Here is a 26,359-nt window from a genome sequence, read left to right as displayed (position 1 = left end):
ATGTGAAAATAATAGAAACTATCTGGTTGATTAGGTCTTAACATATTTACTTATTTTTATAAGTTCATTATAATTATTGCTTGTTAGCATTAATAGTTTTAAGTGAGCCAGCTCTATAGTTTGTCAAAAAGCATTTACTCCTCAAAATTATTATTTATATTATTTGCATTTTCATAATATGAAAATTATATTCTGAAACAGGTGCTTGTGAATGAATAATAAACTGAACAACTAATAGTTCAGTTCCTAATTGCTAGGCACTATGAGAAAATTCAGAATGGTGACTGTACCTTGTGTCGCAATCTTATTAGAGGTTGATAGAATTTAAGGCCATATCCTGCTTCTTTGCTTGGCCTTCCTTCTGACTCCAAAAATATGAATCCAAGAAACAAAACAGCTGACCAGCACTTGAACATCCTTATTGCTTTTCACCTGTGAGAATTAACATTTTAAATAATCAGAAAATACATTATATATTGAAGAAATGTATTAAGAAGTATTAAATAACACAAAGAAATCTTCACAGCCATTGTGAACTGATTCCAGAATAGGTAAGCATCTCCAAATATAGATGATCATTTCCCTCATCGTAAGAAATACTGTTTGCTTTTTTCACTCATACAGCCCTACACAATACTTAGTAAGTAGAATATAGGGGCCAATAAAAATGTATTGAGAAGAAAATTAATAAAAGTAGATTTAAAGAAAATTTTAGAAAGAAAAAGAAATATTAAACCATGGATAGCTCTTTAGCCATCCACACAAAATACAATTATCAATATATGTATAAATCTGGAATTTGTCTCTGAGTATGTTTGGTGAATAATGCTTAACAAAACTATAGTTATATTTCACTAGTGAAAAATTGGTGAGATGTTAACAAGAGAGTGTACTACGGTTGGTAATAAACTAAGGTACAAAAGAAATTGTGCAGATGGGTTATATTAAGTTATGAATACATTTTCTCAATAGTATCTAAAAGGGCATGTCTTTAAGTAAAAAATTAATTAACTAAAAAATAAAACAGGATTTTCTAAAAAAATTACTTTATAGGTGCTTTAAACAAAAAATCCTATAACTCTTTTCAACATTCTATATTCTTGGATATAGCAGAAAATTCTAAAATGGCATAAATTTATTATTATATAAATGCTAAGCCCTTTTGCAAACAAACCTATTCCTCAAGTTCAGTTATATTTCACTTCACCAGTTTTACCCAACACATATTTGTACCTATCGTGACAATAGAGGAGCTCTTTCTCCTCCTGAGCCAATTTGTACATTTGACTTCTTGAGTAACTTAACCAATTGATTAACCCTGTTAGTAAAGAGTTGTATATTTCATTCTGTCCATTGTCTGTCCATAGTCTACTTCAGTCATTTTCTATGTGTAACAGTTCCTTTTTCAAGAAACAATCACTTTGCATGGTGTTTATGACACCTTGTCTTCAGTTTCTATGGAATTAATGAAAATCTCTCAGTATTTTCTGTTAATCCTACTCCTTTACTTTGCTATTAAATATTATATTTTATTGAATTTCATGGCTAGCCATTCAGCATAGGTTTTTTGACATAGCCTGTAGTTTTAAATACATGTATTGCTTTCCACCTAATCTCCAAATTGGTAAAGCTAGCCTACTTAACAGCCCACCTTTATGTTTCAAATACATCTCCTCATAGTATACATACCCCCCACGTAAAGTCATGCTTTCCCAGATTTTTCTTCATCCATTTATTCAAGCAGAAACCAATGACAGACATACTTGACATGTTTGGTTCCCTCACCTCTTATACTAAACCCATCAGTAAGTTCTGTTATTTCTACCTTCAAAATATATCTCTCATTCTGGCTGGTGTGAGGTGATATCTCATTGTGGTTTTAATTTGCATTTCTCTAATGATTAGTGATGTTGAGCATTTTTTCATATGCCTATTGGCCATCTGTATGTACTCTTTGGAGAAGTGTCTGTTCATCTCTTTTGCCCATTTTTGGATTGCATTGTTTGTCTTCCTGGTGTTGAGATTTACAATTTCTTTATAAATTTTGGTTATTAACCCCTTATCAGACGTATTGTCAAATATGTTTTCCCATTATGTAGTTTGTCTTTTTATTCTGTTCTTGTTGTCTTTAGCTGTGCAAAAGCTTTTTAGTTTGATATAGTCCCATTTGTTTATCCTGTCTTTTATTTCACTTCCCCGTGGAGATAAATCAGCAAATATATTGCTCCGAACAACACAGAATAAGTGCTGGTGAGGATGTGGAGAAAAGGAAACCCTCCTGCACTGCTGGTGGGAATGCAGACTGGTGCAGCTACTGTGGAAAACAGTATAGAGATTCCTCAAAAAACTGAAAATCGAACTGCCTTTTGACCCAGCTATCCCACTTTTAGGAATATACCCCAAGGACACCATAGAACGGCTCCAAAAGGAGAAATGCACCCCCATGTTTGTGGCAGCATTGTTCACAATAGCGAAGATCTGGAAACAGCCCAAGTGTCCGTCAGGGGATGAGTGGATTAAAAAGCTTTGGTACATATATACTATGGAATACTACTCAGCCATAAGAAATGATGACATCGGATCATTTACAATACATGGATGGACCTTGATAACATTATACGGAGTGAAATAAGTAAATCAGAAAAAAACTAAGAACTATATGAATCCATACATAGAAGGGACATAAAAATGAGACTCAGAGACATGAACATGAACAAGAATGTGATGGCAACAGGGGTGGGGGTGGGGGGAGGGGGGAGGGGGTGAAGAAGGAGAGAGGGGTTGGGGGAGGGGAGGGGCACAAAGAAAACCAGATAGAAGGTGACAGAAGACAATTTAACTTTGGGGGAGGGGTATACAGCACAATCAAATGTCAAAATAATCTAGAGATGTTTTCTCTCAACATATGTACCCTGATTTATCAATGTCACTGCATTAAATTTAATAAATAAATTTAAAATATATATATATATATATCTCAAACATTCGTTTCTCTCCAAGTCTGCAGTCACAACCCTAGCTCAACCTATCAGCACTATCTCTTCCTAAATTTCCCCAATCCCATTCTTGCTATCCTTCTACATTTATGCATATGAACCTTCCATCCATTTTCCACACAAAAGCTTTAGTGATCATGACAGATCCAACAATCATGAGGTCATTGCTCTTGTCAGTAATTTTAACATATACTCATTTAACTATAAGATAAAAACAAAATTACTGATATAGCCTACAAGTTCCCACAGAGCCCAGGCCCTGCACGCCTTTCTCATCCTCTAAATCTGTGTTCTTCAGCCACACTAACTTTCATTCAGTTCTTTAAATTATTTTGTCCATTCCTACTATCAGTTTTTGTATGCTATTTCCTCCACTTGAAATGCAACCTTTTCTCTATCCTGTTTATCATCCAAAGGCCATCACATAACAAACAAGTCCCACAACACTAAGCCTGGGTTAGAGATTTTAGTCACTCACAATCATAGGTCAGTTTTCCTCTATTTCAGAATATCTGTTTATAATTATACAATATTAATATGATTGCTTGAATGTTGGCCTTCTTCACTAGATTAAATATATATCTATTTTCTCATTCAAACTTCATGAATGCAGGGTTATGGAATGTGTTTTTTCTTTCAGCATTATATCATGTGGGTCTAGCAAATCACCTTGCACTTACTAGATATTCAATAAATGAATGCATAAACGAATGCCATCTTGCATTCAGGGTAAAGAGGGATCATGTTTTCTTGTATTCTGACAATGTTGAATGGAATCCTTATTTTTACTAGTATTACAAGACATCTGAAAACCAACCTGAGAAAACTAAATATTTTCATTGTAATTCATCACTTTGCTGTCACTTTGATATACAGTCTAATCCTTCTCTCAGAGGTAAATATGTGTTTATATGACAAATGAAAGGAAAAGTTTGAATTCAAGATAGAGCCCAAAAATAAAGCAAATGGGAACAGCTCAGGGGAAGGAATATTTTCTCAGGTATCTGAATACTATGCTCCTTCTGTCGTCAACAAGGAAACAGAGGGAAGAGGCATGCAAACAGCTCTGCTCCCTGATGACTATGGATAAAGGTAAGGTCGTAAATTTCCTAGAATTCTCTTATTTCTCATGGAAAGGTTTCTCTTTCTTTCTTTCCCTCTTTATCTCCCTCTCCCTTTCTCTTTTTCTACACACACACACACACACACGTGTATGTGTGTATATATATGTATGTATATATTCAAATATATACATACATGGCTGAAAATGTTTCATCTAATGTAAAATATACAGCAAATTAATAATTTATTTTAGTAAGTGACTAAAAAACTTATGAGCCTTGGGTGAGTGAACTTCTATACATTGACATTTAGATCAACTGTCTACTGAAATATTTCTCTGGCACTCAGCTAGAATATCTGCTTTAAGAAATTTCACAAAAAGTTGATAAAAATAACTAAGTGTGTAAATCTTGGATGCAGTATACGCAACCTACTTGTACTACTTTAATTGACTTCTCTTATCTTGTTAACAATGATTAATTTCTTCATGGATAGTATTTTGATTTCCAAGTATAATATTTCTTAGTAAAAGAACTGTACAAAAATAAAATGTAATATAATTTTTTTTTATTTCAGCAAAAGCTATGAGACAATTGAAATAATTTACTTGGTATCACAGATAAACTAAAACAGAACTAATATTAAAAGTCAGACCACTTTTCTTTTTTTTTATATAGAAGAACTCTGATTTCTATTACAAATAGGCATTTGAGTGCAGTGGTGCACTGTTAAACAAGACAAAGGACAGTTTCTGTGTTTATTTTATATAAATAGCTACTTTGCAAAAGTGTCTCCATTAAAATATTTCTAAGAAAAATAATTGAATCCAATTATATAGCTATCAATTAACAACCTAAACATTCATGCTCTTTTTTCATGGAAGCTCGGAAACTAATTATCATCTTCTTGGTTCTCTTCAGCTACAGGATCCAAAGATGTCATGATTTCACCTATAAAAGTTTACGTATCCACAGAAGGTGTTCTGGAAATTGTTTGTAAATCAGCAGTAATCAATCCCTTGATACACAGGCTGGTAGCTCACTTTTCAGTATAGTAACCTCTGACAACCTGAGAAGTTTTTATAATTAACTGGCAGATTGTTGACAGCTCAGTAAGAACCCACAAAAAACATATGACTAAAACAAACCAGCTACAACAGATGGTGAAATAACGATCTTATGACTTTTCCTTGTAACCTCAACATTTATATGGAGGCACGAAAAAAACACCCTCATTATTAACTTTGAGAAGACAAAATGCATAGGTATTTAAATTTGCCTAACATTAAATTTGACAAAATTAGACTTAAAAATGATAAAGGGGATAGAGAGTTCTTTTTTTCAAAAATAATATATTTTTTAAACCAAATGGTATGCTACTACATATTGAGGTAGGATTTAGAGTAGTTATGTTATTTAGTAAATTAAAATTTGATAGATGTTGGTTTGTTTACACATTCTCTAGCATCTCACTTTTTTTTTTGTATTTTTCTGAAGCTGGAAACGGGGAGAGACAGTCAGACAGACTCCCACATGCGCCCGACCGGGATCCACCCGGCATGCCCACCAGGGGGCAACGCTCTGCCCACCAGGGGGCGATGCTCTGCCCCTCCGGGGCGTCACTCTGTTGCGACCAGAGCCACTCTAGCGCCTGGGGCAGAGGCCAAGGAGCCATCCCCAGCACCCGGGCCATCTTTGCTCCAATGGAGCCTCGGCCCCGGGAGGGGAAGAGAGAGACAGAGAGGAAGGAGAGGGGGAGGGGTGGAGAAGCAGATGGGCGCTTCTCTTGTGTGCCCTGACCGGGAATCGAACCCGGGACTTCTGCACACCAGGCCGATGCTCTACCACTGAGCCAAACGGCCAGGGCCTTTTTTTTTTTTTTTTTTGTATTTTTCCAAAGTCAGAAACGGGGAGGCAGTCAGACAGACTCCCATATGCGCCCACCAGGGGGTGATGCTCTGCCCCTCCGGGGCGTCGCTCTGTTGCGACCAGAGCCATTCTAGCGCCTGAGGCAGAGGCCATGGAGCCATCCCCAGCGTCCGGGCAAACTTTGCTCCAATGGAGCCTTGGCTGCGGGAGGGGAAGAGAGAGACAGAGAGGAAGGAGAGGGGGAGGGGTGGAGAAGCAGATGGGCGCTTCTCCTGTGTGCCCCAGCCGGGAATCAAACCCAGGACTCCCGCATGCCAGGCCGACGCTCTACCACTGAGCAAACCGACCAGGGCCTCTAGCATCCCAATTCTAATCATGTGTGTGGGGGCGGTGGGGTGGGGGAAATTAAGAGAGTTAAAGTATTGCCTTAGGAAAAATGTAGCATTTGAGATCGGGAAGGATGTTGTGGTTTCATGCCTATGACTGGAAAGTATGTCAAGATGAAACAAATTCCCTACATCATCAACATTATCAAATGTTGCAGAGAAGTCAAGTGTCCTGAGGATTTCATCTGGAGTACCCTCACTGGCTTTTACTCTACACTGGAAAACTACTATAGTTTTTTTAAGAGAACTCCATTCACTTCTTTTGTGAAACCTCAGTCAATCTCACACAGACTTTGTTGTTCCCTGCTTCAATTTTTACATATCTCCCTTATGCGACTTTTTTACTTTGCACTGTGGTTATTGATTAAAGAAAGGCTACCACCCTTATATAATATATAGAAAGAAGCACACTAACCTGGTTCTGTCACAATATAGTATATTTCTTACCTTACACAGACCTCTTTCTGCTCTGTTCTGTAATGCGGAGGTGACCTGAATGATCATTAGTGCCCTCTTTTTTTTGATATACTATAAATTCTATGCGACAGAGAAACTAACTTCTAGTCTGCCTGTGTCATACAATATGGACTAAGCAAAACCAATTGCTTTAGTTGGGCCCCAACTGTAAGGAGAATTTATGACCCTCTATAGTCTAGCACCTGTACCAGCTTATTGATTTGGAGTCAACTCATTATTCTGCAGAAGATATGGAAGAAAACAGGTTTGAGAGAAAATAGTACAATTTGTTTTTTGAGATGCCTTTTGGTTGCCCAACTGGAAATATTATATAGGTATTAGAACACAGGAAACAAGTTCAGCAAAGAGGCGTGGACTAAAGATGCCTCTTTAGTTTTGGGTTCTTAACATTGACATGTCATCTAATCTATCTATGAGGAGGAAAGAGGTTACAGGGGAGAAGAGGTTCAAATTGTAAGTGCTCAGGTAAGTTTAGTTAAAATATTTATAGAAGATTAAATGCTCATAAGAAGTAGAGAAACTAAAAATAGTAAAATGATAAATTTGGAAAAAGCAATGATGGAAATTTTTATTGGAAAGGAATGACTGGAAGCTACAGCTCTTATTATCATCTGACCTACTATGTTTTTACTGCTTTGTTTACTTACTCTCTGCATCCCACCTGAATATTAACTCCATAAATTCAGTACTTTGTTAATCACTTGTGTGAATTAGAGCAGTACCTAGCATACAGCATGAGCTCAATAAATATTTTTGGATAATTAAATGGATGAATAAATTAATGGTGATAAGTAATTAATTTGAAATGGTAGGTATACATTAAAGGATTGTTAATATTCTTCATGTAATTGAAAAAAACCATTAAAACTTACTGTGAAATCAAGCTAGAAATTAAGTTGCACTTATCACAAAAAGCTTTTCTGTTACATTTGGATCAAAATTGGGCTTTCAATGGAAAGTCCCTTTGTCAAAGTCTACCATATCAAGAACAGACAGCCTTGTCATTTCTTGGCTGAACTGAAATTGGAAGAACCAGAGAGACTTCTTTTATATCTATCAGGCAAGTCAGTTATAGAAACTGTTTTCATCTTTTATCTACTCAACTTTACACCCATTTTTTAACTCTGTGGATAAGTTCTATCATGACATCCCTTTTACAAAAACTATTTCCCAAAGAACTCAGTTTTATTATGAATAGTGGATTATCTTTATCAATTTACTCACCTTAAATGCTCATTCTAATAAGAGTACAAAACAAAACATGAAATCTAAGAGTCATTGCCTTATGTTATATAACCATAAAGGATAACAGCAAAAGAAAAAAGGTCATATATAACATACTAGACATACTGGGATGATAGCTTGTGGTATTTAATTATCCAAAAATATTTTCTTATAGGTACTATTGCTTATGCTAAATCAATATTTGAAGAAAGATGAACATATCAAGGTAAAGTGTTCAAGTTTAGAAAGCTAGTTATTGTCACAACTGGTATCTGAACCCAAGGCTGACTCCAATCAAATTTAGCCCATGGTTCTGTCATATAGTTCTACTTTTAAGACACACATAATTTATAACACAGACAATATCAATAACATGGTAATAACTATGTATGGTACCATGTGGGTACTTGAAATATTGGTGGAGGGCAATTGTTCAGTGTATAGAGTGTCGGCCCAGCATATGATTGTCCTTGAGTTCGATTTCTGGTCAGGACACACATAAAAAGCAACCATCTGGTTCTCTCTCCCCTTATCTTTCTCTTCTCTCCATCTTCCCTCCCATAATCAGAGGCTTGATTGGTTTAAGCGTGGCCTCAGGCATGGACGATAGCTCGGTTCGACTGAGTGCATCAGCCTCAAGCACTAAAAATAGCTCAGTACTCCAGCATCAACCCCAGACAGGGTTGCCGGGTGGATCCCAGTAGGGGCACATCCAGGAGTCTGTATCTCTGTCTCCTCTACTCTCACCAAATAAATAAATAAATAAATAAATAAATAAATAAATAAATAAATATCAGAGGGAGCACTTTATAAATTATATGATTCTCTAACCTCTCTACTGTACATCTGAAACTAATACAAAGTAATATTGAAAGTTAAGTGTAATTGAAAAATTAACAAGAAAAGACATACATAATGATGCAGAAATAATGAGACAGCCTATAAGAAGTAGTCATGGAGAAAAACAGCTAATTTTGCAGCCTGGATACTACTGGAAAAGAAATCTTTCACTTATATTCACTTGAGATCAAGCTAAGTGAAGATGCAGGGCAAACAAATGCAATGATAACAAGAGAGCAATAACTATGGGACTTCTATGTGCAGACTGCATGAGGAAGGGTTTCCCAGATCTACATGGAACCAATAGCAAACATGAAACTTTCTTTAGTTCTTTATTATATGCTTATTGGTTCATATTGTGAGTGTCCACAACTTTTAAATGTAATACTCTATGTTGAAAAATTATAACATATGTAGTACACTTCTTTTCTCAACATCTGAGATAAGAGAAGAATTAAAAGTGTTAAATAATGAGAATTATGATCATTAAATTAATTTTACTCTTTCAAAGAAGGAAGAACTTTAATTTCAATGACATCTGAGTTATTAATTTGAATAAACAAAACTGTCCAGATTCTAATCAATTATACCTTTCAATAGCCAGTTTAATCTGAAGCTGAAAGACGACGCTAAATGTAGATAAAATATATTCACTGACATTTCAGAGGGACTGCAGTGAAAAATGGAAAATTTAAACTTGCTTTGGGAGAAAGTATTTATGCTGAATTTAATTTAATTTTTTTTATTATTAAGTGAGAAGCGAGAAGGCAGAGACAGACTCCTGCCTGCGCCCAACAGGGATTCACCTGTCAAGCCCCTTACAGGGCGCTGCTCTGCCCAGCTGGGCCACTGCTCTGTTGTTCAGCAACTGAGCTATGTTAGCACCTGAGGTGAGACCATGGAGCCATCCTCAGTGCCTGGGACCAACTTTGCTCCTTCCAAGCCATGGCTGCAAGAGAGGAAGAGGGGAGGGAGGGAGAAGGGGAGAGAAGCAGATGGGCTCTTCTCCTGTGTGCCCTGACTGGGAATCAAACCCAGGACTTCCACACGCTGGCCAAGGCTCTACCACTGAGCCAACCAGCCAGGACTATTGAATTTTTAAAAATATGTATGTACACTGCTTTTAACAAATGAAAACTCCACATTATGAGAAGGTAGCAAATATTTGTATTACAAAACCATCTTTGCTTTGCACAACTATTGATGTTAAAGTTATATTAGTATACAGGGTTGGGCCAAAGTAAGTTCATAGTTGTACATATACAAAATATCACAATATTTGGTGAGTACAAAAATAAACTTTGTTTTCTATCCTCATAACTGTAAAATTACATTTTAAAATTATTTTAAATTTAGCCTGACCTGTGGTGGTGCAGTGGATAAAGTGTGACCTAGAATGCTGAGGCCGCCGGTTCAAAACCTTAGGCTTGCTTGGTCAAGACACATATGGGAGTTGATGCTTCCTGCTCCTCCCCTTACTCTCTCTCTCTTCTCTCTAAAGTGAATAAATTAAAAAATGAATAAATAAAATTATTTTAAATTTAACTTTAAATAAAATATTTAAAAGTACATATAGAACACAAACAACAGAACTAAAAAATATACCAGAGACCTAGCCTAGTCCCTTCTTTTTATAGGGGAGAAAAAGAAATCAGTGAGAGAGAAAAAAAAGTGTGTTGGTAATGCAAATAGGAGCAGGCCTCAAATACAGCTGTTCTGATTCCACATATAGCTTTTTTTTTTTGTATTTTTCTGAAGTTGGAAACAGGGAGGCAGTTGGACAGACTCCCGCATGCGCCCGACCAGGATCCACCTGGCATGCCCACCAGAGGACGATGTTCTGCCCATCTGGGGCGTTGCTCTGTTACAACCAGAGCCATTCTAGAGCCTGAGGCAGAGGCCACAGAGCCACCCCAGCGCCCGGGCCAACTTTGCTCCAATGGAGCCTTGGCTGCGGGAGGGGAAGAGAGAGACAGAGAGGAAGGAGAGGGGGAGGGGTGGAGAAGCAGATGGGCGCTTCTCCTGTGTGCCCTGGCCAGGAATCGAACCCGGGACTCCAGCACGCCAGGCTGACACTCTACCACTGAGCCAACAGGCCAGGGCTGCTTTTTATTTTTTTTTTGATATTGCAAAATGCCTGACCAGAATCCATTCACTGTGGAAAAAACAAACATACAAGTACTTTCGTGTCTAAGGGATTGTTCATATGCTCCATCTCTGTGAGCCCTGACAACTTTGTATTTACTACTCACTAGAGTTTCGAAAAATCCACTGAAAGAACATTAGTGTTTCCATATTTATAGAATCATATTGCTTAAATACAATTTTTTGGAAAAAATTTTGTGCATTTTTTTCATCACAATGCTTTTCACGGGGGAAACAGATATTTATTTATGGTTAAAGGTATATATAGATGTTACAGTTGTGCTTTTATAATTGCAATTATACAGAAACTTTATATATTTATTTAATTTTTTGTAAATATCTGTTTATGTATATGAAACTTGAGAGATACATAATCATAGATGTTTATAGTTACAGTTATATACAGATAGTTATATATAGTATAGAATATTTTAAGGAAGCTTTAACAACTATAAAACAGAAGGAACTTTTGAGTCTAGCTGATTTAACCAAGGAAATTTTATAAATTGTATAACCTGCAATAGGCTGGGTTTCAAATTGTCTACATTGGTGCCTCAACCTTAAAAAAAAGGTAACACAACATACAGGAACTCATATTCAATCTCCTTAAAGACATCCCCAGACTTCACAGTACATGCATGATTCAATAGTCAAAAGGTATATTATGTGTAGCCTGAAATTAAATTAAATACCTAGATCTACTTCTTTGATGACCTGCAACAAAAAATATTTAAAAATAAACTTTGTTCAATTCTTCATATACAGTTTATTAAATCATCTGCTGTCAGTTTCTTTTTCACAGCAAATAATCTAAGTTATTTAAAAATAAATTTGAATTTAGTACTATGGATTATATATGTTGGTACATATTCATAATGAATCATCAATCTTTCACCTTGCTGAAAGCTGTGGTCTGTGGCAGAATGCAAAATGACTGATTAAAACCATGTTGTAATATGGCCAAGATAACATGATATATCTCAGCGTGCTACACTTAGCTTTTCTCTACTGTATGCTCACTTGGCTTATGTGTGACAAGGTCAAAAAAAGATGTGACTGCAATAGTTTTCTTTTATTTTTGGATGCAATTTATCTCACGTTAACTTTCTGAGCTTGGGCTTATTTTCACAGAAATGTGACATCAAACAGACTCTTTTTCTTCTTGTGGTTGATAAACTGAAAATATATATATTTCTAAAAAACTGTACTGATGGTATTTTTAATGTTGAGCAGAAGCAAGCTATAGCAGAAAGAACAACAGGTTTAAAGTCCAAAGATACAGATTTTAATAGTGTTTGTGTTCATATACTGATCTTTTTAACACATTACAGTTCTCAACCTATACATTCCAGTTTCTACCAACTAATCTATAAAAACTGCTTGGGCAGAAGTGAAGCATTTACTTAACCTCTCTCCCTTCAGCTTCAATCACACAATATTGTCATGATTTAATTTCACCTTTCTAGCCATTTGCAGTCTCCTTTTCCACTTATTTTTCACTCTCTTAAAGCTGATACATCATTGGTTTAATAGGTTAAATTCATAAAAAAATTTAATCCGTAAAATAAAGATTTTTTTCTTTATAGCTTTTATTTTCAATATTATAAGTCAAGGAATCTTTAAGGAACAACATCTCTAGTCATGGTAATATAAATTGAAAGTTATAAAAACTACTTAATTCTTTTCAAAGTAAGTTACAAATGGAAGTAATTATGCACACTAAAAGTTATCAGTCACATAGATCTTAGTTTTGTGGTTTTTTAAAAATTATTTCCTCCTGAACATGATGAGTGTAATTTATTGCACACTGTAAAATTTTAGCTAAAGATTAACTCTTAATATATGGTTGGCATGAGAGACCTGTTACCCTACTTTGTATCTAAACTGCAATAACTTTGTTTGACATAATATGATAGAGATGCTTTAAATTTAATAATAATAATGTATGACCTTGAAGATATTGCCTTAGTCAAGAGAAAAGAAAATTATTATAGGTTCTGTCCTCTGAATTCATTGCCATCTACCTTGATGAGCACTTAAAATGTAAATTAAAGAAGAATGCAGCTCTTAGGATTGACTCTGCCTAAAATCCCAAAGGTACTACGTTAACAATTTTATTTGCTATAAAAAAAAATTATTGAAGCTTTGTCAATGTCAGGCAGATTTTAAATTCAATCTATTGTATACCAAGGTTTCTAGCAGCCTATATTCCTAAAATCAAGACTAGTAAAATCAAGACTATGTTTATTGTATAAGGAAAAGAATTCTGTCACAGTTAAGTAATAAAATGAGACACAGGGAACAACTTAATCTGTATTTAAGGCTGAAATCCCATAAGGAAAACTGCCCCTTTGTTCGGGTCAAGAGCCTCAGTGGTATGCTAGTTCACATTTAGAAAAGCATGCGGAAGTTCCAAGGATGAAGTCCACAGTTACCAGTAAAAGTCACTGGGATACAGGATATTTTCCTGAATGACTTCATGACTCCCCAAGAAGATGTAGGCCACCCTCTTGTGCAGAAAAGCTATGTTAATGTCACCGAGTTCCATATGAGGATTTTCATAACGTTTTTCGGAATCAAACTAGAACCTGACCAGGAGTTAGCCCAGTGGATAGAGCATTGAATGGGGACAATGAGGACCCAAGTTCAAACCCCGAGGTTACCAGATTCATAACCCCAAGGTTGCTAGCTTGAGTGTGGGGTGACCAGCTTAAGTGCGGAATCATAGACATGACCTCATGGTCACTGGCTTGAACCCAAAGGTCACTGGAGTGAATTCTGAAGTTGCTGGTTTGAGCAAGGGGACACTAGTTTGGCTGAAGCACACCCTTTCAAGGCCCATATGAGAAAGCATTCAATGATAAACTAAGGAGCCACAATGAAGAATTCATGCTTCTCATCTCTCTCCCTTCCTGCCTGTTTGACCCCTATCTGTCCCTCTGCCTTTCTCTCTATCTCATAAATAAATAAATAAATAAATAAATAAATAGATAGATAAATAGATAGATATTAATATCAAGTAGAGAGTAAAAGCAGACACATAAAATTCAGCTATGTTAATTAAAAGACAAGCAAATTCTTATTGATTTGAATCAATAACAGACAAGATCGTTGAAACTTTCCAAGAAATTCCCAACAGGAATTAAAAGGAATTGTTTCATCTAGTTCTGTGGATAACAATGGCCAGTGATCAAAATACAAGTCATGAGAAAGAAACATAGCAAAATTTGTTAGTTTTCAGAAAGTGACAGAAGAGAACTTACATTTTATTTTATACCAGTGTTTCAAATTTAAAAAGTAAACTGCGAGTAAAAGGTTGAATATTTTTCAAATAAATTAGATCACATTTGGAAAGAAAAAGAAAACTGGAGATGCAAAACATTATATTATGTTTTATAATATAATGCTAAAAAGTATTTATTGTATATTTATCATATTCCAGAAACAAGTATGCCACTTGCTTTTGGTACAGGAGCCCAAGGATTTGGTAATAGTAGCTTTTTAATTGTAATGAATAGGAGATATATAAGGGTTAGGAAATAGTTAATCTGCTTGCTATTCTATCTTAATGACTCACTGGCCTTTACTTTGAAATACAGCAAAAAGTTTACGTTTATAGGATGTTGGGGGTAGGAGGGGGTTTAAGACTGGTGGCCATGGCCATAAAGGTTCAAGTAGATTCAGGCAGACGGTAAAGGAACTGTGGAGCCAGAAAATGGTGGGCTATTCCACTTATTAAAGTCTTGCAACGGAGGATGGAGGACTAGCAAGCAGGCAGGCAAAACCACTTCTCTCTCTCACAGCTGTCGAACAAACAGACCAGGGGAAAAAATACTACTCCAGCAAGCAATAGCAAACACAGCCCCTCCCAATGGTGGCAGCCAATCACAATCTACTATCTGCTGCCCTGAGGGCAAGCACCTGCAACTTTACATAGACTAGATACACATGGTGCTGCCCCGTGCTCATGCACCAATCAGGCAAAGTGCAAGCAAGCAAGCCTAACATACTTGTTTGCCCAAGAGGGGGGGGGGGGGCAGGTGCTTATATCTGAAAGGGAAGCTTAAATCATAATACTGTAGTTGTTTGAAAGAGCCCAGTCACAGGATTTACTGTAAGAAGGGAAGGCCTATAGATTAATTAGAAGCTTAATTTACAAACTTTAATCTTTACTTTGTTGCCTAAGAAATACAAGGAGTTCTTTTGCAAAACGTTTGCAGAGGTGCCAGACCCTGGCCAATTTGGAGTAACAAGGACACCAAATAGATCTGTGCCAGTGTCCGAAGGACACTCTGGAGAGGCTTCCTTGCAAACTGGACTTCCACCTCTGGCACACTGCTACATGACTAACTGCATGCTCTATGATGAGTTACTAACCTTGCAAAAGTATATCAACTGACCAGTAAGCCAAGATTGTGAAGGCAGTTCTTTTGTACAGGAATCTCCTGACTGCTTGAGTTGCTGCAATTTGAATTAACGATGCTCGTACACCTACTTGGTCCCAGTCTCTATGGAAATTGGTAGAAAAGGTTGACAGACAATAGGAATTCTGGCTTGTTCCAGTAACATTTTCACATACCTGAGAACAATCTATCAACACAAAATCTACTAAATTTGGTAGACTAGACACAGGAGTCCAGGCAATATATCTATAATATCCTCTAGATTATATATCTTTTGAAGCAAAAATGTCTTTTCTAGAAGAAAATAAAAACATGGACAGATACCAGTTTGATCTCTGAGACTCTCACATATGAGATCTTTCTGTATAACTCCTTCTAATTAACTAGGGACAAATACTGAATGGAAATTAACTACATATAACTGTAACAAAAATTTAATAGCAAAATTCACACCACAGATGACCTGCTTCGGGATACTTGCAATTCTGCAAAATTCACAGTAACCCTGAGAACTAATTTTTAAAGCAACTTTGGTTCTCTAATTTCTCTTTTTCTCAGGGTAATGAATATAAATTCCAATAGAACTGTTTGGGCTTATAATTGCTAGTAAAATTTATCTTCCTTTCTCTGTTCTCACTGAATTAAAACCAGAAATGACCAAAATGATTTCTTGCAGCTGGAGGCTAAGAGAAATGCCTCAAGTTCTTTTAATAAGGGTATCTATTGCAAAAGGGGTCCTTGAACACCCAGAGAGTAGCCAAGAAAATACTACTAGTTTGAAAAGCTATCAAAACTTCCCTGAAGCACACTAAAATGTTTCTTTTATTTATTTTTCTTTCTTTTTTTAGGTCTTATTTATTGATTTTTTGAGAGAGGGTAGAGAGAGAGAGAGAGAAAGAGATGGTGAGATAGAGGGGCTAGAAGTGGGAAGCATCTACTTAAAGTAATTGCTTCTTATATGTGCCTTGACTGGGCAAGCTAGGGATTCAAACAGATGAGTTCAGCATTCCAGGTCAATGCTTTATTCACTGTGCCACCCCAGGTCGAGCTACTTCTTTTCTTTATTTTTAATTTATAATTTTTATTTAAGTGTAGTTACTATACTATCTAACATTGGTTTTAATAAGGGTATCTATTGCAAAGGGTATCTATATTAGTGTCAGGTGTACAATATCAGGATTTGACATGATTATACCTTACAATGGGATCATCTCAGTAATTCGAGTAATCATCTGTTTCTTTTATTTTATTATTTTTCTTGAAAAAAAAGGTACAAACTTAACTAAGCTCACGAGTGTCCTACAGTAAACACAAAAAGCAGTGAGGCCAATATTAGAGGGCAAACTAGAATATAAAGAATGGATGGAAACTGGCTCAGGGGACACTGCTTCCTTTCCTCAACTATAGTGTCTTTATTTTATTTTATTATTTTATTTTATTTTATTATTTAATGATGGGAGGGGAGATAGACAGATTCCCACATGCACCCCAACTGGGATCCACCCAGCAACCCCCATCTGGGGCCAGTGCTTGAACCACCCAACGATCCTCAGTACCCAGGGTCAAAGATTAAACCAATTGAGCCACTGGCTGTGAGAGGGGAAGAGAGAGAGATTGAGAAGAGGGAGAAGTAGAGAAGCAGATGGTTGCTTTTCTTGTGTGCCCTAACTGGGGATTGAACCTGGGATTTCCACACGCAAGGCCAATGCTCTATTCACTAGGAAAACCGGCCAGAGACTTGGTTTCTAAACTTATATTTTTAAATTAAGTTTTAGTTATTTTTTCACTTTTATTTTTAATTATAATGTTTACAGTTTTTAATTATAATGTATACAAATTCTTTGACATGTTTAATGGTTGGTAACAAAGCTATAATGTTTAAGAAAACACCACCCCTTCACAAAATATTCTCACATTTTCATCCAAAGTTTTTCAGTTTAGTTTTTTAATTGATTTTAAAAGATTCTGAAGATTATGCTTAATTTTATTCTACTTGTAAATTTTATTTTTACTTTTGTTCTACTTAACTATATATATATGTATTATTATTATTATTATTATTGTATTTTTCTGAAGTTGGAAATGGGGAGGCAGTCAGACTCCCGCATGTGCCCGACTGGGATCCACCCGGCATGCCCACCAGGGGGCAATGCTCTGCCCATCTGGGACGTTGCTCTGTTGCAACCAGAGCCGTTCTAGCACCTGAGGCAGAGGCCATAGAGCCATTCTCAGCGCCGGGGCCAACTTTTGCTCCAATGGAGTGTTGGCTGCCGGAGGGGAAGAGAGAGACAGAGAGGAAGGAGAGGAGGAGGGGTGGAGAAGCAGATGGGCGCTTCTCTTGTGTTCCCTGGCCAGGAATCGAACTCAGGATTCCTGCACGCCAGGCCAATGCTCTACCACTGAGCCAACCGGCCAGGGCATTAACTATATTTTCAGAAGAAGTTTATTGGATTTAGCATTCTGTTTTGGCTAAATGTTTTGGGTTTCCTTGTATCTGTAGGAATTTTTAAAATTCTCTATTTGATTACATTAACCTATTTCTTGTTATGCAGATGCCACAGATTGTAATTAATAGAGTTTGATAATAATCCTTGATATTGGGTAAGAAAAATTCTTGATGTTTTTCTCTTCCATATTCATTTTGAAGGAACACATAAAATTCTTCATCAGAGCTACTTGTGATTTATATCTGGAATTTATGTAATCCATAGTCATTTCTCACAGATGAAGAACAAGAGTCAGTGTGACATAAAGCTGAACATGATGGCACTTAGCTAATTACTTCTTGTAATATGTCTAGAATATTTCTAGATGCATGTATAGGAATATGACTGTACATAAAATTGCCTAATTTTTTTTTTCCTTTTTTGTACTTTTCTGAAGCTGGAAATGGGGAGAGACAGTCAGACAGACTCCCGCATGCACCCGACCGGGATCCACCCGGCACGCCCACCAGGGGCAATGCTCTGCCCACCAGGGGGCGATGCTCTGCCCCTCTGGGGTGTCGCTCTGCCGCGACCAGAGCCACTCTAGTGCCTGGGGCAGAGGCCAAGGAGCCATCCCCAGCGCCCGGGCCATCCTCGCTCCAATGGAGCCCTGGCTGCGGGAGGGGAAGAGAGAGACAGAGAGGAATGAGGAGGTGGGGATGGAGAAGCAAATGGGCGCTTCTCCTATGTGCCCTGGCCGGGAATCAAACCCGGGTCCCCCGCACGCCAGGCCGACGCTCTACCGCTGTGCCTAATTCTTATATTTCTTTTCTAGATATATTGAATATTCTACTCAAATCACGGTATATTATTATTCTAATATTATAAAATATGTAGAAGAAAGATACTTATCTTAAGAAAATGGGACAGCCCTGGCCAGTTGGCTCAGTGGTAGAGCATCAGCCTGGCATGTGGATGTCTTAGGTTCGATTCCGGTCAGGGCACACAGGAAAAGTGCCCATCTGTTTCCCTCCCCCCCTTGCTTCTCTTTTTTCTTCCTATAGCCATGGCTTGATTGGAGTGAGTTGGCCCTGGCACTGAGCATGGTTCCATGGCCTCCACTTTAGGCACTAAGAAGACCTCAGTTGCTGAGCAACAGAGCAACACCCCAGATGGATAGAACATCACCCTTTAGTGGGCTTGTTGGGTGGATGTCGGTGAGGGTAAATCCGGGAGTCTTCCTCTGCCTCCCCTCCTCTCACTGAATAAAGAAAAAATAATTGGGACAATGCTACTGGTAATTTCTTTGTCCTAATCTTACCATGTGTTTTGTTAATTAGTATGCAAACTTCTGTAACAATGTTTGTAAATGCATTTTTTTATCATTGTGTAAAAGACTTCATATACAAGAGATTGGTCACACTGGCAGCATGTCATCTAGTTAAATTTAGCTTTCATACTTCCTTGCTTAAGACTTGATCTGTTTTATGTTTAATTATCTCATTTGTTTTGTACAAATCCACAATTTACATGAAGTATAATGTTTTGAACATTATAATGGTAACTTATTATTGTTTATATTTTAAGTTTAGAAAATGTCTCCCAGAAAACTCAACAGAAATTTAATATTTCCAAATACATCTCAGCAAGTTTTATGTTTTTCACAAAAATGAGTGAAAAAAAACCTTTATGGTGCACTTGATATTAAATAGCAAATTCTTAATTAAGTCATAGGAATCAAATATATTAAGAGAACATTATTTGCAGTCTGCCCCAGAGAAGAGTTTTAAAACAATACTGTGTAACTGTGAAAACTTTCAGAATTGGCTTTGAAATACTAAATCACAACAGCATTAATAAAAGGTGTCTCTCAGCTCCCTGTTTAAAACATAATAAAATAAAAACAAAACAACCTGTTATATTTAAATCAAATAATTTATATTAAATAAATTCTATTAAATATTAAATTAAATTTTATCAAATTTAAATATTTAAATTAAATTACATATTATAAATTTAAGTATAAATAAAAATAATTTATATTTTATATGAATATTTTTTATACAGATGTTAAATTTAAATAACTAGTAGTTAAAACACAGTTTTCCATGTTTTATAGCCTTGGAGATAGAACTCAAATACCTCTACTGTGAGGAAAAGAGAGGAAGAGCTTAATCAAACACAACCTTCAATTCTTTCCAATTCACTCATCACAAGGTTTAGAATGTGCTCTTTGTAAGGGCCACATGCTAGCACTATAAATGCATTTTACAAAGACAATCTGGTGAGATTACAAATATGAAGCCATTGAATTCTGAGAACCTGGAAGGACAAAGTCCACACAGGTATTGAACATTTTTCATTTCCTGAAATCATACTGCCATTTTAAGCAACAGACTGAAGGTCTTGTAAAATGATTGTATTGTGCACTCTGAACACTTGATAGAGTTTAGGAAAAAAAAAAATTGTGTCTGGTCTTTGAAAAACTTTGTTTTATGTTTTCACTGACCATATGAGTTCATTCCTGGGAAGAAAGAATATTCCTATATCCATAAGTTTAGTATTACCTGTATAAAAGTTTTCATCATAACTATAAATTCACCCCTCATCAAGTGCATAATAAATAGCTTCATGAGTTTGAAAATTATAGTCTTTTCAAACAAGCTCAATCAAGCTTGAACATTGTAAGCAGTTTCTATGCAACTGATCAGGAAAACTCGTGAACTAAACCTCTCTGACCTATGTAAACAGAAGCTTATTATCTTTACAATCATATTTTTAAATGACTGATTGTCTACATAAAATAAGAAAAAGCTCCAAGTGAATGTGGTTATTTTTTCTTACTTGCTTTTTATACTTGTATAAGCTGTGCTAGCTCAGAGAGAACTATAGAAAAAGCTCTTCCAGATATGCTGAGCCCTACTGAGTTAAAACAATATAATAATAAAATAGCAAACATTTGCTGAGTTATCATCTTAAAGGCTTGATGTTAAGTACATGGAATGACTAATTCAATTTGATGTTATGAAAACAACAACAACTTAGACTGATGTGCAGTGATTTTGGCTCATATTAAGGATTTGGATCCTTGTTATTCACGATGCCCCAAAATCAAGAAATTATAAGTAATTATCAATTTACTATGGGACAGGCACTGATTATATTTTTTAATCATTTATCAGCTTATAATATAAACATTTTTATACTATAGATATGGTATGTAGTATTAAATATGGTAAAAAAGTATGCTACAAATATATTTCTATATTTAGTTATTTCCTTAGACATACAGATTACTCCTTGTTTATACATGTATATGAATCCTAATTGTGGTAGCATCAAGCCACATTATTCATTAGATATGTGAATAAATGGAAAGAAAATTACTTTTAATTATCTATTATTTTAGAGAGTAATATTTTCTAACCCAAAGATATATAGCTTATGCAAACACACTATCTGAATTAGAATACAACTTGTATTACAGCAAATGTGGTGGTTTAGTGGGTTTAATATCATTTTCTGATGTGTGTTAACCAACAATCACAGTATTAAAAGACATAAGAATGAACCTAAACAAGTAGGAACACATTACTATGCAGTCACCCCTTAAATTAAGTAGAACTAGAATTGCAGATATTATCTGGATAATTTGAGTGATCATAGAATGTGAGTTCTCAATAAAGAGAGTGGGGTGATTTGTTATTTTGGGGCTAATAAAGCTCTATTAATATTTTATATTTAATAAATGAGTCACTACTGGATTTGTTTGACCTTACACAGTGAAAAAATATTTCTAACTTAACTATATGATGTCACTCATACATAGAATATAAAACTGAAGCTCACAGACGCAGACCATAGTACAGTGGTTACCAGTGAAATGGGAGGTGAAGGCATACTTAAGGGTAAAGGAAGCTAATTGTAAGTGAACAGAAGATGGTTTGACTTTGGGTGGTAGGCACACAAGGCAATATACAGATTATGTAGGTAACAATGTATACCTGAAACTATATCATCCTGATAACCAATGTCACACCAACATACTTAATAATATAAAAAGAAATATATATCAATTGTGGTCATAACAAGCTTGCAAATGTTCAATTATCAAAATCAACTAGGTTTTAGACTGTGGGGACCCTTTGGACACTGGTACAAGTTCACTGACTTCTCTGCAATGGGCCATCTGGTGGCATCAAATCGAATTAAAGTCACATTCCAAAAGATGTACTCTGATTCTCCGGAGCACATGGCTAAGCCATTCAATTCTCTTTACTGAGATTATAGTAATCAAATGTCACAATGATATAAAATTATTGTATGGAATTGGAGACTACCTACAACAGCAGGGGTTTCTCACTGAGAGAAGAGTCCCTGGACCGGAAGGATGCTGACAGAATCTGAAATAAAGTCCAAAGCTTGATGTGCAATGAGAAGGCCTCCAAGTGTCTGTATGGACACTGCTCTATGCCATTCCCACCTTACTGACTCTCCTAGCCTTCCCCTCCCTTTCCCAGCATTCAGACCAGGATGCCTATAACTATCAGCTTTGGGTGGGCAAGAGAAGTTAGATAGGGAGTCCTTGTTAATGGTTCTCTGGTCCAACAAAAAGATTCTGACTTCAGGGTTTTGGTACGAGATACAAGAATCTGCATTTTAAGGCATCATAAGGTGATGCCAAACCTGGTGGGATAGAGCCTTATACTTGTTAAAAACTATGCTATTTGCTATACTTATGTAAGAAATATATTAACCTCTAAGAATATAAATTAAACTTGCATCCAAGGTCTAGCAAAATAGTTGTGGGTAATTATTTTTGCTTCTTTGATGAAACTGACTGTGGGATTTCAGTCCCTGAAATTTGGTTTTGTTCTTGATTTAAGCGGGGCCAGGCAGACTTGAATCTATTTAAGTACTTTCATTTACAGGGCTAAGAGATAGGGAAAAAAAAATGTTAGGATTGCAGTGCTCTTTAAGAGGTAAAATATTGCACACTTTAGAATTTTAAAAATCTAATCGTTCTAACCTGAGATAAAATTGTTAGTGGCATCAAAAAAACTGCCTTGCAAATTGTTTCCAAGAGTTTACCAATGGAGTATCTTTGCTATAGGTGACATATGAAATGATCTTTAGAGGTATGATGGAGAAGTTGTAATCAAGAAGATTGTAGTCATTTATATTTCTCTTTGAGGTTTTGCTATCTGCTCTCTTAGAGGAGCTAATTCTAGCTTATCCTCTAGAGAAGGAAGTTGTTTAGCTCCCCGATTATCAACCTGTGAACTCTTAATTTTTAAAAAAATTTTATTTATCACTTTTAGAAAGATAGGTGAAGGGAGAGACAGACAAACAGACAGAAAAAAGCATTAATTTGTTCAATCTATCCATGCATTCCATGGTTGATTCTTGTATGTGCGTTGACCAGGGATTGGACCTGCACCTTGGCCTATCGGGAAAATGCTCTAAGCAACTGAGCTACCCAGTGAGGACAACCTGTGAAAGTTTGTATACTATTAAGTGATTGTAATCATTTTCTTATTTGATTTTTTTTAAATATTAGAAATATATAGATCAAAACCATCTCAATGAATAGCAGAGAAGTTGTAGTAAATAACTCTATAATTTAAGATTTGCTCTGAAGCTCAGAGTGTTGAACTAAAATTTTTTATATGCATTTCAGTTTTTAATAATATGTGATTCTCAAAAACACTAAAAGAAGGGGTGGGATGCGTGTTTGGTCTGCAGCATGCAATTGAGCAACTGAGACAGAACAGGGAGGTGCCTTCTCTGAGGTCACATAGAAAATTAAAAGGTCACACCCTAAATTTCAGGTCCCATGTTTCCTACTCTTGTTTTCTACAGGACACAAAGCAGAAGAGGCAGACTGTACCATGTTTACTGATGGCTTTTTCTCAACTCCCTAGGCTTCCTCTTCTTCTTCTTCTCACCTCCACCTTTTGTTTTAAAGGCCTTCTATGTAACATTTCATTTTAATATAAATATTAAAAATATCCAGGTCCTGGTTAATTGGCTCAGTGGAGGAGCATCAGCCCAGCATGTGGAAGTCCTGGGTTCGATTCCCTGTCAGGGCACACAGGAGAAGAGACCATCTGCTTCTTCACCCTTCCCCTACACCTCTATTTCTCTCTTCCTCTCTCGTAGCCATGGCTCAAATGGTTTAAGCAAAGTTGGCCTCAGGAGCAGAGGATGGCTTTATGGCCTTGGACTCAGGTACTAAAATAGCTCAGTTGCTGAGCAATGGAGCTGTGGCCCAGCCGGGCAGAGCATTGCCTGGTAGGGGCTTGCTGTGTGGATCCCAGTCGGGGCACATGCAGGAATCTGTCTCTGCCTCCCCAAATCTCATTTAACTAAAAGAAGAAAGAAAAAGGAGAAAGAAAAAGAGAAAGAAAGAAAGAAAGAAAGAAAGAAAGAAAGAAAGAAAGAAAGAAAGAAAGAAAGAAAAGAAAGAAAAGAAAAGAAAAGAAAAGAAAAGAAAAGAAAAGAAAAGAAAAGAAAAGAAAAGAAAAGAAAAGAAAAAAGAAAAGAAAAGAAATATCCAGACACTTTAAAATGCAGCCCTTCTCTCAGACTGGGTCTGTAGTTTTGGCTGGTGTCAGGCATTTGGTAGACTCAATAAATATTTGCATAGTGAAGGCATAAAGCTCTTTCACAGGTCATTTCCTTGAAATTATGAACCTTTCTAAATTCATGATAATTGGTATCATAAAGAGATGCTTTATTTCTTCTGTTTTTGCTTTTAAAGAACATTAAGTAAGCAGCTCTGAAATATAAATGACAGAACTTGGAATGAACATTTACCCCCTTTTTTTCTGTGAGGGCCCTAATGACCAGGGTGCCTTGCCACCAGTTCTCTGAGGTTCTCTGACTGCTTTGCCTCAGAAGAAACTGGACTGGTCCTTGCATTGGAAGTCAGCTAACCTTGAGAGCTGGGGAACTGGGATCACCTCCAACTCGGTGCCTCTCTGCAGAAATGTTGAAATTGTTTTGGTGTGTTTCAGTCAATCATGTACCTAAAATGAAAAATCTTCATGGTTTCTTTTATTTATTTATCTATTTATTTAGTTATTTATTATTTTATTTTATTAGAGAGAGAGAAACAGACAGGAAGAGAGAGATGAAAAAAATCAACTCATAGTTGCAACACTTTTAGTTATTCATTGGTTGCTTTCACATACATGCCTTGACTGGGGAGGGGGCTCCAGCCAAGTCAATGACCCTTTGCTCAAGCCAGCAATCATGGGGTCATGTCTGTGATCCCACACTCAAGTCAGAAACCCCACACTCAAGCTGGTGAGACTGCACTCAAGCTGGCAACCTCGGGGTTTCAAACGGGCATCCCCAGCATCCCAAGTTGATGCTTTATCTACTGTGCCACCGCCTGGTCAGGCAGATCTTCATGATTTCTTCAAGTTCAAAAGACTTATTTCTATTTCATAGCTCTGAATATTCTCTCTATTTCTGTACAGTTTATTTCCTCTTATGTTGATCTCTGGGACTCCACATCGTAACATACTGAGAAATAAGAATTATCCTGGCCTGATGAGTGGTGGTGCAGTAGATAGAGCATCAACCTGGAATGCAGAGATCTCTGGCTGGAAACCTGAGGTCATCAGGTTGAGCCTGCGTCACTGGATTGAGAGCAGTCACCAACAGAATTCCAACGGTGCCAGCTTGAGCCCAAGTTTGCTGGCTTGAGCACAAAGTTGCTGGCTTGACCCTGAGATCACCGGCTCTGCTTGAGCCCAAGGTCACCAATCCAATCCCTGGTCAAGGCACATTTAAGAAATAATCTATGCACAACTAAGTGGGGCAATGAACTAGTTGATGCTTCTCTCCCTCTCTCTCTCTCTCCTTTCCTTTCTGTCTCTCTCTCCCTTCTTCTCTCTCTCTCAAAATAATAATAATAATAATAATAATAATAATAATCCTGAACATTTTAAACATGGTGATATTTCAGCCTAAGGAGGCTTGAGTCAAGTGTGCTAGAGAAGAATAATTTTAGTCAGGGGACCTAGTGGTATATTCAGGAATGCAAAATATTCAATTTTAAAATCCATGATTACACTGTCCCTATAGTTTCTCATCTTGCACTAGCAATTACACTTTTCTGTTAAATGACATAGGAGACCACCTGAGAATATTTCAAAAATGTTCTCATTTGTTTATGAAGTGTATCTAAAAGAAGGAAAAAAAAACTTAGTAGCTCATTGGTTTCCAAGATGTATTATTTCCCAATGCAATAACTTTAAAAGAAGTTTACAACTTAACCCTTTTTCCATTGGCTCCTGGAGATGATCATTCTATAGTCCCTCTAACGTGCTGGAAGGAAGGGAGAACAACGAGGAACTTATTCTGCAAAAGCCTTAGAAGAGTTGTTTTAATAGAATGGAATCATGACTGCTGATCTCATTTTCCCATAAATGCTCACAGCTCAATCTCATGGAATGACTGCGGTTACCACCACTGATGTTTATAATCAGTGTTAACATGAAAAACTTAGTCAGCCAGCCA

The 26,359-nt window shown here is 36.6% G+C and overlaps 1 protein-coding gene across 3 annotated transcripts in view; it reads right to left on the bottom strand.

Annotated features, from left to right (window-relative positions):
• FSTL5 (follistatin like 5) overlaps positions 1 to 26,359 on the bottom strand; it is a 703,822-nt gene that overhangs the window by 651,696 nt on the left and 25,767 nt on the right. For 2 of the 3 annotated variants that reach the window (XM_066387204.1, XM_066387223.1), the window contains exons 2-3: positions 10,216 to 10,348; positions 291 to 432 (exon numbers count right to left, since the gene is read on the bottom strand). In XM_066387204.1, the coding sequence (XP_066243301.1) occupies positions 291 to 416 (126 nt within the window). In that variant the 5' untranslated portion in view covers positions 417 to 432; positions 10,216 to 10,348. The remainder of the gene's footprint in view (positions 1 to 290; positions 433 to 10,215; positions 10,349 to 26,359) is intronic. The other variant, XM_066387213.1, reaches the window with a different exon arrangement.

This window comes from Saccopteryx leptura, chromosome 1 (assembly GCF_036850995.1).
Source record: "Saccopteryx leptura isolate mSacLep1 chromosome 1, mSacLep1_pri_phased_curated, whole genome shotgun sequence".
Classification (NCBI taxonomy): Eukaryota; Metazoa; Chordata; class Mammalia; order Chiroptera; family Emballonuridae; genus Saccopteryx; species Saccopteryx leptura.
The sequence above is the reverse complement of the archived record's forward strand: the minus strand, read 5'-3'. Positions and strand labels throughout refer to the sequence as shown.